We start from the raw sequence: 12,465 nt of genomic DNA on the forward strand, positions 1-12,465 counted from the left end.
TTCTTTGTAGAATATGGTCGGACGAAAGCTTGCCTGACTGTGCCAACAACCGTGGGATAAGCCTCAACATCGCATATAAAGTTTTATTGAGCGTACTGTGTGAAAGATTAAAGCCCACCGTCAACATACTGATTGGACCTTATCAGGTTGGCTTTAGACGGGAAATCCCGTCCTGCTAAATAGTGCAGGGGCATTGACGGTGAGAACATATGATGAGTCGACGTTGCGAGTTTTCGAGAGAAAGGTTCTGTGGAAGATTTATGGTCCTTTCCGCATTGGCAACGGATAATATCGCATTCGATGGAAGGATGAGCTTTACGATTTATACGACGACATTGACATATTTCGGCGAATTATGTTAAGAGACCGCGGCTACGTCCGTATGGATGAAAACACTCCAGTTCTGAGAGTAATCAACCGGGGGAAACAGAGGAAGAGGAAAAACTCCACTCCGTGGGAGAGATCAGAAGGAAAAGGACCTGGCTTTTAAAAATATGAACTTCGTGGTTATATTTCCATCTACATATTTGAAACATGAAGATTCTATAAATTTTTAAATGAAAGTTAGCAAAGTCAGGAGTTATTAAGTTTCGTTTTGAGAAATGAAAACTATAGTTATTTATAATCTTTTGAGACTTTCATAGCTTTACCACATCATTTTCAAGCCTCCCACAGACTTATCAGGCATGAATTTTATCTATAACGTCTTAAGAGTATCATAGTTTTACCAACTCATTATGAAGCCTCTAATATTATTTTTCAAATTTCTAAAAACACATTCTAGCTTCAGTACAAAATATTTTGCGAATCAAAGCTTTAAAACGATCAAATTAATTTGCTGGTTATCGCTGCCTTTTATATTTGAGAATTTTGAATTTTTATAAGAATTATTTGTAGCATATTTTACACCAGTCTTTAAAAATTAAACTGTCACTAACGGTTCACTAATACCATGTTTAGACCGAAAATTTAAAAGATTAGATTACATTTAAGCATTTCATAACCCAACAGTGTTCTTACTGCCGTTGAAACGATTAAAAACAGCTGTTTTTGCCATTCAAGAATTTACATCGCTCAATATTTATCAAAAGAAAACATTGTCATATAGTATTTTGTAATAAAAGCCGTATTCTTTTAAATATTTTCCATATAAGGGAAATCATGGACGAATTTTTTCATTTGGGAAGTCGATTTTCAGCAGAAATTAGATTCATTGCTCTAATAAAAATTAGTTTGTTTACATTTTTTTCCTTTTTGTAGTGTCTAAATCAGCTGTGATAATGTAATAGATTTCCAATGCTGCCAAGTAGATGCCGCAAAATCAGAGTCGCACAGAGAGATTTAGCGTGGATCAGTTTCAAATCACTCCGATGAAGTGATTTTGAACTGTCTTTTTGTATGGCGAAATCTTGATAAATTTATAAGATTAGTGGGATAAACCACTCAACAGCCGAAATCGAGTGATTAATAGTCGGTCTGAACATGGTATAAGACTCTTAAAAACTTAATCTGCTACTAATGGTTTACTAAGATTCTTAAAGCATCGCATTTAGAACTAGTATTGAACATGTAATTTGGACAATAAATTGATAACTGCCTCCGTGGCGCAATTGGCTAGCGCGTTCGGCTGTTAACCGAAAGGTTGGTGGTTCGAGCCCACCCGGGGGCGCATATATTTTTGTGAGAATTTTTTAAATACTTCTTAGGCAGAGTAAATGCATAGGAAGTAGAATTTTCGTTGTACTACACCTATGTACATACATATGTATATATGTATAATACATCCACGAACTGAAAAACTGAGCAATGTTTATTAATCGTTCCTTCATTTTGTTACAAAGAAAGCACATGAATTAACTATTTATTTATTTTAATATGACCTGTAAATAAATTTACAGACATACTAGAAAAAAAGAACTGGCTGCTTAGGCCTTCGTTCCATTTTGCATGGATACATATTAATTTACTTATGTATATGAACATTTCAACTTTAAATTAATTTTAATAGCATTGGAGGTAGATGTTTTCTTAAATATTCGTAGTCCAATGTTGCATGGTCAGGGTATCATTACAGTTCATGCAAAGTGGTGGTGATTCTTTTGAAAGCAGATATCCGTGCGTTGAATAGCAACTCATTGCTTGAAGAGAATATTATGCGTCTCCATTCTTTCAAAGTTTTTGCATGCATTTAGGTGTGCTATTTTGCACAAGTTTCATAACTGCCCGGCTAGCTCAGTCGGTAGAGCATGAGACTCTTAATCTCAGGGTCGTGGGTTCGAGCCCCACGTTGGGCGCAATTGTTTTTTTCTTCTTTTTCATTTATATGTATACCAAAACAGAAAGATAGATTACCAGACGAGTCGACTGGCAGTGAACTTGTGAACTCAAAAAAGTTGCAAAATGCGTCCAACCAATAATAAAGTTTTTGAGCTGCTTTTTACAAAATATGTAGTATTGAAGCAAGTAGTAATTGTATAGAAGGTAAAAGGGATACTTTTTTTAATAACCCTTACGTCACAATCTTAAATCTGTAGCCGCGCGACCTTACCAAGCGACATCGTCGACGCTTTTGAGTCAAATTTTGTTCAGCGATGAGGCCAATTTCTGACTCAATGGGTATATAAACATGCCACATTTGGAACTGAAGATATTCAATAGCTGTCATTTCATTCAGAAAAAACGACGGTTTGGTGTGGTTTGTGGGCCGGTGGAATCAGGGGTCCATACTTCTTCAAAAATGATGCCGGTGAGAATCTAATCGTCAATGGCGACCGTTATTGCGTAATGATAACCGACTATTTGATGCCGGAAATTGAAGCTTGTGATCTCGGCGACATTTGCCTTCAACAAGATGCTGCCACTTCCCACACATGGCATCAATCTATGGATTTAATAAGAAAACACTTCGGTGAGTAGATAATTTCACGTTTTGGGCAAGTCGTTTGGGCACCAAGATCGTGTGATATCACACTGTTAGACTTTTTATTGTGGGGATATGTAAAGTCTAAAGTCTATGCGGACAATACCGCTTCGATTCAGGCCTTGGAGCAAAACATCACGCTTGTCATTCGCCAGTTACCAGTCGAAATGCTCGAACGAGTCATCGAAAATTGGACTCAATGGATCTGAAACGTAGCCGTGGCCAACATTTGAAAGAAATAATCTTTAAAAAATAAATAAAGAATGTTGATAATAAATATTCTCCAATAAATTTGAAGTTTCTGTGTTTTTTTCTTTAAACAAGTAGGGAACCTTTACATTCAAAAAAGTAATATTTTTAGAAGGAATGTATATTAGCAAAATTCATCGAAGCATCCCGTTGTGTTAACCAACATTATTTGGAAGAAAACTCGTTCACTAAGTTTTTTAAGACATTATCAAACCCGAATCAAATCCGATGAAACCACTTTAAGAAATGCATTTGGTTAGAGCCATACTTAAATTTCTGTTATACTCGTATTTCTTCTCATCCTTCGCTTATTCTAAGTGAGAACTAAGCGGGTATACATACATACATATTTACACATATTTTTCTTAAATGCTAACGTTTTACTGTTGCATTTAACAGTTATTTAACCGCCACGTCGACATGCCCGGCTAGCTCAGTCGGTAGAGCATGAGACTCTTAATCTCAGGGTCGTGGGTTCGAGCCCCACGTTGGGCGCAGTTAATTTTTTTTCTGCTTTCTCTCAAATTGTATGCAGTATTATTTTATCAAGAAATTAGGAAAAATTAGTGCTTTGTAGTTTGTAAGAGATAATTTAAGCTTCTAATAAAATTTTTTTGATATTTTAGCTAAATTATTTTGAAGAAATTATGCTTGTAGAAAAAATTAATTTAGGTTATTGAATATATTATATATAATTATTAATTAAATAATAATAATAATTTATAATAGTTAATTAATTAAAAATAATAATAATACCACAATATGAAATCAGTGATGCTTGAGAGCTTATAAAGCACAATCTATTCGTACTTATGAGTAATTGCAGTACTACTCAATATTGTTGTAAACGGTACCTAGAATTATTTATTCTCAAAACTATCACTGAATTCTTTTTCTCCGGTTTTATATGAAGCATTTGACTACCAAAGCATAACTGGCCCATTAGCTCAGTTGGTTAGAGCGTCGTGCTAATAACGCGAAGGTCGCGGGTTCGATCCCCTCATGGGCCAACTTAAATTTTTTTGTTTTTGCTTTTAATTTTAAATTTTGCATGCATGAAGTGTGGAGATCTTCGTGTGTGATAAAGGTTAAGTGACGACAAGACAGGACTCGCAGCAAATTAGGTGTGCACTATAGAGAGAAATTTACTTGGTTAGAGACAATCATCCCACTTGCTAGTAATTAAGCGAATATATATACATATAACAGGTGATCCAAGTGGAGATACTTTTTCCAAAAGCCTTCAGTGTTGTTTGGCATTTCATCATGGAAAGACTTACGCCTGAACACGTTATAGCTGAGAGTGTACACGAAGACCGTGGAGAGTCGATTCGGCGCCGCTCGCAGCAATTCGGACTGGCGTATGAAACGACTTGGCGGATTTTACGTCGAGATCTTAAATTGAAAGCGTACAAAAAAAACAGCTTGTGCTTATTCCAAGAAGATCTGACGTTTTCGAGCCAAATTTAGTTGAGCAATGAGGCCCATTTCTGGCTCAATTAGTATGTATACAAACGCATTTGGGACGAAGAGCAACTTGAAGAGATTTCAGAGCTGCCATTTCATCCAAAAAAACAACGGTTTGGTGTAGTTTCTGGTTCGGTGGAATCATCGGTCCGTATTTCTTCAGAAATTATGCCGGGGAGAACATTCCTCATTAAATTTGCGTCTGTGTTTTTCTTTAAATCGATCGAAATCTCTCGAAATGGATCACCCTTTATGTGTCTATTTAATGAGAATGTGTGTAGTTTCACTTTAATTTTCACGAAAGTAATTTCGTCTACAATTGTCTTCTGCACTTGAACATTTCGTGACTGAAAGTAATTAAATATGAAAAGGCACATAAAGTTACGTTATATAAGAGCCTATGTAGTATATCCATCCATATGAGGAACTTAGCGCCGAGAAGATGAAAAATACTCGCAAAAAAGATAAAATTTTATGTAGGCAGTTTCAATTTTTTTCGATTAGATTTACAGCGCCCAGCTATTTTTTTTAAGCCGACCGGCAGATTATCTGCTTTCTTCGCATGCCTTTCTGTTCGTTAGGCGTTGAAAAATAACAAATTCACAGCAAACCGACAGCAAAGGAGTGTCACATGCAGGTCACAGAAATCACGAGAAGTAAAGTCTTTAGTAGGTAGTTGTATTGGCGAAGCGTACTAAGTATCAAGGTGAGCAAAATAAGAGCTGGAAACTAAATCTAGATGTAGCAAGGTCTGCATTTGACGACTGTCACTGAGGTGTGCCAACACAAATCACTGTTTTTGGCTTATTATTTTTTTTATAAGTCATGTGTATGTTTTAATGGCAATGTTGGTATAGTTTCAGGCGCGTATGCATGCCTGCTCTCTTCAAACCTTTTATGAGCGTCATGGTTCTTATGTGTAAGACATATTACTGCTTAAATTGTATTTAGCTAATAGCTATTGCTTTTAGTACAAGCTTTACTGGCGACTTTTTGGTCGTTGATAAGGTCATTCGTCGCATTAACGCGTGGGCTTACGTTGAATGCGTTAATAAAAATATATATAGTATATAAATAGGCGCTGTGCGCGTTCATGTGTCCACTAGTTACGCTCACATACGCTTGAGTTCGCCCTTAATAGCGGTACATTACATATTTCGACGAAGAATGAGTTTCAAAAGCTTACAGAAAGTTACAAAAATTAATGGAAATAGTAGTGGAAGTAAACTTGAAAGATCTTTAAATATCGATGACGTTATTTTGACAGCTCTTGGCGGCCATTTTTTTACAGATTTGATCCAAATTTTGTTAGTGTGTTCAATAAGCTTTGACATTTCATCCTGTCAGGTTTCACTTTAGTTCAACGCTTGGAAATTGTTCGAAATTTTTAGGAAAATTCACGTTCTCCGTGCCTGAACACTCGGAAATCCTCACACACTTTGACTTCATACCGGATCACTTGGATCATGGAATCGCTAAGCCGAACTCTGGCGACTCCTTTTCTGCCCATATACCGCCAAGGGAGTTGTGGATGGAAAGAAGCGCTTGTAGGAGAGGAGCAGTGAGCTCCTTTACGGTTGGGTCAAAGCTTGGGGGGAAGATTGGTAGAGGGTTTTACTGTCAGGATCTTTCTAGCAACTCCAGCTTCAGGCTTCCTGATTATTTCAGTGCCCTTCAAGCCAGGGTTGAAGCCATTAAGGTAGCAGTAGACTTAGTGCACCGGAGTGCAGCCTCCTTCAGAGAAGTGACCATCCACTCAGATAGCAGAGCGGCGATACTAGCCTTGACCTCATGAACAGTGCGTTCTGGGTTGGTCAAGAAGTGCCTAATCAATAGGATCGAGTGTCTTTGTGATAATGGTTATGGGTGCCAGACCACAACGGAAAGCTAATGAACTATCAAGAAAAGGCACCCTAGAAGCCAACGTTGGGCAACCATCGGTATAAGCGCTGTCGCAAAGTCTTTTAACCCAAGATCGATCACAAGAGATCTATTGGTATCTTTGCTCTCATTAAGGCTAGCATCTTCCTAGTTGTAGTATGCGTTTTCTAATTTATAAGTTCGAACACAAGAGTTCTTTTTTTATGGCTTCACAAAGAACTAGATTTAGCAGTCACGTGCGATCTCTCTAGATCAGCCGTCTAACCTAACCAAACCTAACACGTTCTCCAGTGGATACTCTAAGAGCTCTTCGCGCAAAACAAAATAAGGCTCCTTTCTGTCTTAATAGTTTCGTCAACAAACAAAATTTTCGCTATTGGAGTGAGTAAAATTCATGAAATTCATGAATACAATTCTTAAAGACTTGTTAAAGACTAATTTTAATTTTTTTGTAAAAATGTCTACCAAAAATTCAATTTTCAGTTTTTATTTGTTCTTCGCCCAAATTCTAAGGTTTTAAAACACGTACTTTTCCACTTTAGATCATCCTGTAAATGTTATGAATGATTTAGATGATCCTGTCGAAATGGCCGAGTTTACCATAAAATATTTTTTTACAAAAATTTCAGAATTTCTTTGTTAATAGTGCATGTTTGTAACAATAAAGAATTCTATTAAAATATTTCATATTTTTATGAGAACAAAATCGTTGAAAAAAACTTGTTTTTTACCCGAGAAAACCCATGTAACCCTTTAAGTACTTGTGTATTATAGCGAATCCATTATTCTACTACTAATTAAGTGCACTTATTGAGAATTAAAATTTAAATATATGTATGTTCATATGTATGTATAGACAATCTTAAACAGCATACCAAACATCTTACTCACCTCTGCCTCTGATGCCCTCATACTCCCGCCGACGATGTTGCCCAACAACAGCAACTTCCGCATCATCATTCTGCCGGCGATAGGAGGAGAGACGCGAACGTATGGATGAAAAAGGCATAACCACGAACTGATATTAAACTCCGTCAGCGAATAGTTGAGATAAATTATTTAGAAATATGATATAAAATTGTACGAACATTTAGCAATCACACAAAATGAACGCCACAAAGAAGGGGCGTACTAAAGCGCGCACTACTGGGGCTTCGCCAGCAACAAGCGAACGCGAACGTTGCACCGAAGGCGGAGATGATACAAATTTTTCCAAACGTGTTGCACAAACTAATATACACTGACACTTTACTTTTTTACTTTAAATACCGAATTATTACCTCGCACCGAAAAAACACTTGCGCTTCAAAATTAATTAACGCATATGTTTGTATGTATTTATTATTATTATTACTGCAGCCACAAGTGACGCGCTGGTCATAAGTTTCGCTATTTACGCATTGCCACAAATGACTGTCTCTATTATCTTATCGCTGATAAAGATGCGAGCACAAAGCCCTCTGTAATCTTCTTGATTACTTAAGCACAAAACTATTTACTTTTCATTACACTCTAATTGCCGATTAAGCACAGATTTTAGCACAATTATCTTCCACATTATTTCAATATTATTGCTGCGTACATTGTGCCGTTACAATAAATCTAATGCACCGAACAATAACAAACTGCAATTATTTTCAGCTGACCAAAGCAAAAGTGCAAAAGTGCAATAGAGCATAAAGAGCAGAGTAAAGAAACAACAGCGCAAAGGGAAAACAATAGAAATATTGATAACTGAACGCTACATATCTACAATTGGGCATGAGAGCGTGAGAGAGAGAGAGAGCACTGATATAAACGAAAACCACACAGATGATAAGAAAAACGTGCTTGTGAAAAGGTGGCCACACCTGCAGATCAGCTGTTCAAGTGCTGAACATTTGCAAATTCGGTTTTTTGCATAATGAGCGCATAGAAACCATAGAGGACACGCTTGTCGTCGGTTATTTTGAAAGTTTCAGCAGTGCTCAGTTACTTTAAAAACAACAATTGTGAGAAAAATTAAAAAAGCAACATATTCGATGAAAAGATAAATCGATGAGGATTGCACGGCGACCTTAGGTCTATTGTGACCATTTTCGATGTAATAAACGTGATCTTCTTTCTATGAACTTAGCTTGCGAGCGCCTTCTTGAAGGATGATAGTGTTTTATGGGGACTTACAGAACTTTTATACAAAGAAAAAGCGTTTTGTGAGAAGTTTTTTTTACATACAAATATATAGTGTTTATGAACAAGAGCGACGCCACCCTACTCCGTTTGCATATCTCCTCACTTTTACGCCAATTTTCAATGACTCGGTAAAGAAATTCGCTTGAAATTTCGGCTATAGTGCGCTGAAGCTTGTCCTCGTGCACCCCGAGAGTGGCTGGTTGATTGGCGTAAACCTCTGATTTAACATTTTTTTGAAGGATGGAGTAATGTGTAGAAGTTCACGCAAGTGAGGAAAGTTCTCTGAGCGCCACCAGAAACGATTTGGCTCAAGCAGCTCAGGACTTTCGGTCTTGGACCAAGTATCCTCTGTGTAGCCAAAGAACATCCGTTTGAAGGCGAACCAAAGTTATAAGGTAAACCATTCCTCCGCAGGGTTGTGAGCTAGGTTTGGGACCCGCTACGTCTAAAATGCCCTCGAATTTTTTTTATTTTACATACACCAAAGAAAATAATCTAAAGGCGTTAAATCGCCTGATCTTGACTGCCATTTTGGGGATGGAATTGGGGATGAACCACAGAGAATTTGACTTTCCTATGGTTCTGTACTCACCCCAAAAGCGACAATTTTGTTTGTTGGCAAAGTCATTAAGCCAGAAATGGACTTCATCTGAGAAAATGATCTTTCGATGAAAAAAAAAATTACATTGGCCATCGAAGTAGGGGAATTTCTGTAATAATCTCGAACCAAAGTGAAACGTGACATGATGATTGGCAAACCTTACTGAATACACTGACGAAATTTAACACAAATCCGTAAATAAACATGACCACCATAAGCTGTCAAACTCACGTCATCCCTATTGGTAGACGCTGTTTTGTTTTTATGTGTTGTACTTATGCCAAATTCATCTTTTTTAGCAAATTAAAACAAATTTTGTCGATTATTAGTATTTTTCTATTTGTTTTGTGGTTACTTTCGCTTTCAGTCTATCTTATAATCATTCCTGGAATTTAGTATTGTAAACAAACTCTTGGAATTTCCGTATACAATACTTATGTATATGCATAATTATATTTTTAATGACCTTTATATTATCAGTTTGAATGTCAATATATATTGTGACAAAGAAGTACCCGGAAATTGTAAATAAAACGCAAAATATTTAATTATTCATAAACATTTATTTTGTCGCCTTCAAACTAATCACCATCAGCTGTAATACTCTTATGGCAACGATTTCTCCAGTCATCGAAACACTTTTTGGGATGGTCTTCAGCTCCTTCAGCGAATTTTGTTTTATCTCTTCGATCGACTGAAAACGGTTTCCACGGAGCAGCAATTTCAGTTTGGGGAACAAGAAAAAATCTCACGGAGCCAAACCTGGTGAATACAGTGGTTGATGGATGGTATTCTTTGGGTTTTTAGCTTTAAATTCGGTCACAATCGTACTCTTTTTGAAAAATATTCAGCTTTATCGGGACGATGTCCACCAAAATCATTCGAACGGCCTCGCGAGAGATATCGAGCTCTCTCGCCATCCCTCTTATGCTTGCTGACGATTTTCAAGCACCACATCCTTCAGGTCGAAAGTCGTCCAGAACGAGTCATGTCTTCAACGATCTCTCGACCGTCTTTGAAAGCTTAGTACCAGTCGTAATCTCATAAGCCTTTTCCAACATTCGCAACGATTCCGCATGCGAAATTTGGTTAGAAATACAAAATTTGAGACCAATTATTTATGCGATATTTTTATATTGTAAAATCGGAACGCAATTCTGAGAAGTCCCGACTTAATTTCCGGGCCCTTTTTTGTCATAATTTATTTAAAATAAAAAAAAGATAATATAACCAAAAGAGTGCAGACGAATACAAAATTATTCTACACAGGAGCATCAGGGGTATCACAAAAACTGATAAGGCAATGCTTCGTAGTAAATTTAATGTGTCCCTTGCATATAATTACAAGTTGCACTTAACATCGCAGTCAAAGTCTTCTGTGCTCGAGATGAGTTTAGTCAAATACGGAATTTTGCTTGCAACGCTAACGCTAGCTTTAGCTGAAGCTCAGAACGGGTGCGTTATACCGATCGCTTCAAAGCACCACCTTTACATACAATGGCCTTTGATTTATAAATCCAACGGCGAGTTGTACCCAGCACAATTGGACGCGGAGCAACAGACGGCCAGTGTACACTTACCTGTCGGCGAAGAGGTTTTGCTCTCATGTGGACCAAATTACCTGAAAAATTTTCATCGTGCAGAGACGTTAAGTGTAAAATGTGAAAGTGACGGCAAGTTGATATCATTGAGTGGCGATGCTGACATCGAAAACGACGCGAAAGCAGTCAGTTATTTTGCCTGTGATTTGCGTGTCGTCGAAGAGGTGCTAAGTACGGTAAATGACTGCAATACTCAGGCTTGGACGCCGGTTGCATACGGATATGTGAATCCATTCGATCATCTTACACATATAATCGGCGAGGCGTGTTATGATGAGAACGAAGGACGTACCATATTCGCGCATATCAAGCTGAGCGGTATGTACTTAAACAAATAGAGCGAGCCAATTTTTTTCTATAAAATAAGAAACGTTGAAAATGTTCTACGGATCATTCTGAGCAACTTTGCCTAAAGGACTATGGGTCTCAAACCGGTTTCAAGCCAGCGGTTTTTAAGGTCAAGTTTAAAAACCCTGAATAAATGTCATGTATGGGAGATATACTTATGATATAGTTTTCCGATCTGACCGATTTCGCTAAAAGATCAATAGAATATAAAAATCCACATACCTATTTAATCATATGCGGATATTATCTGACTGAACACTGATGAACAATTTTTTATGATCCCTAAGAAACTTCGCCTTAAAGATCGTTATCTCGAAGCCCATAGTCTCTTAGGCAAAGTTGTTCAGAATGATCTATAGAACATTACCCGCCTACGCGATTTTTCCGTTTTTTTCACTCCCTGTAAATAAACCCGCTCTAATGTATTATTCCTTAAATTTAAATATTTTTAAATGCAATTTTGTTTTAAATATAGATAACCCATACCTGCAACGGCTACCGAAAGACTTTCTCACAAAATTCCACCATCCCGATGGACGTTATAAAAGTCAACTTTTCCGTGGTCTATATTTCGATGAAATCTACGAGCGTATACGTCAAACATTACACACGAAGTCTGCTCCTTTCTTACATAAAGCCAACTTCGTGGACGATTTCTTCATAAGCAATGCGCAATTCCAAGCAGTGAAGAAATTGAGTTGGAATTATTTTGTTGCACATGATGACCTTGATGCATGGACCGAACTCAAGCGGAACATATTAGCACATCGAAATACCAGCAAAGCTGATCTGGACATTTATGTTGGCAGTCATGGCACGCAGGTGTTAAATGGCCCTAATGGTGAACAAATGAAGCTCTACCTACATCCAGAATCGGGAGAATATGGGAAATTCCCCGTGCCAGAACTCTTGTGGATCGTTGTGAAGGAGGAAGATAAATCAACGGCTTTTGGTGTGTACAACGATGCAAATCCGAAGTCGTTGCAAAGAGTTGTCTCGGCCACATCGCATGCGCCAATTTGTGAGAGCAAATGTGGTGAGATCACTTGGCTTTCGGATGCATTGAAAAATGGTGGACTTATCTGCTGTAGTGTGCCAGAATTTAGGAAAGTGGTGACGGAAGTCCCCGCCATAACAGAAAAGGATAGTCCTTTTTAAATATTGAAAGCTATGGAAACGATTACTAAATAAATAAATTAGAAAACAAGATATTATTTTGTTTTTCG

The 12,465-nt window shown here is 37.4% G+C and overlaps 2 protein-coding genes and 4 non-coding genes across 7 annotated transcripts in view; 5 read left to right on the top strand and 1 right to left on the bottom strand.

Moving 5' to 3' along the window:
• Nucleotides 1-8,150, bottom strand: part of LOC126755135 (probable phospholipid-transporting ATPase IA) — a 133,812-nt gene extending 125,662 nt beyond the window's left edge. For both annotated transcript variants that reach the window (XM_050467491.1, XM_050467492.1), the window contains exon 1: nucleotides 7,409-8,150. In XM_050467491.1, the coding sequence (XP_050323448.1) occupies nucleotides 7,409-7,526 (118 nt within the window). In that variant the 5' untranslated portion in view covers nucleotides 7,527-8,150. The remainder of the gene's footprint in view (nucleotides 1-7,408) is intronic.
• Nucleotides 1,596-1,669, top strand: Trnan-guu (transfer RNA asparagine (anticodon GUU)). Its single transcript has one exon. It is a non-coding gene; the product is annotated as a tRNA-Asn (tRNA).
• On the top strand, nucleotides 2,222-2,294 carry Trnak-cuu (transfer RNA lysine (anticodon CUU)). The gene has a single exon. It is a non-coding gene; the product is annotated as a tRNA-Lys (tRNA).
• Trnak-cuu (transfer RNA lysine (anticodon CUU)) lies at nucleotides 3,592-3,664 on the top strand. Its single transcript has one exon. It is a non-coding gene; the product is annotated as a tRNA-Lys (tRNA).
• Nucleotides 4,106-4,179, top strand: Trnai-aau (transfer RNA isoleucine (anticodon AAU)). The gene has a single exon. It is a non-coding gene; the product is annotated as a tRNA-Ile (tRNA).
• A 2,483-nt stretch (nucleotides 8,151-10,633) lies between the features above and the next one.
• Nucleotides 10,634-12,448, top strand: LOC126755526 (uncharacterized). Its single transcript, XM_050468162.1, has 2 exons — nucleotides 10,634-11,209; nucleotides 11,715-12,448. Exons 1-2 carry the CDS (start codon nucleotides 10,678-10,680, stop codon nucleotides 12,395-12,397), a joined length of 1,215 nt encoding a protein of 404 aa, XP_050324119.1. The 5' UTR covers nucleotides 10,634-10,677; the 3' UTR covers nucleotides 12,398-12,448.
• Nucleotides 12,449-12,465: the final 17 nt, after the last annotated feature.

Source organism: Bactrocera neohumeralis, chromosome 4 (assembly GCF_024586455.1).
Source record: "Bactrocera neohumeralis isolate Rockhampton chromosome 4, APGP_CSIRO_Bneo_wtdbg2-racon-allhic-juicebox.fasta_v2, whole genome shotgun sequence".
In the NCBI taxonomy this organism is placed as follows: domain Eukaryota; kingdom Metazoa; phylum Arthropoda; class Insecta; order Diptera; family Tephritidae; genus Bactrocera; species Bactrocera neohumeralis.

Coding starts and splice junctions, on each gene's coding strand:
- LOC126755526 (XM_050468162.1), top strand. CDS start 10,678: ATGAGTTTAGTCAAATACGGAATTTTGCTTGCAACGCTAACGCTAGCT. Junction 11,210..11,714: donor CGCGCATATCAAGCTGAGCG/GTATGTACTTAA, acceptor TTTTAAATATAG/ATAACCCATACCTGCAACGG.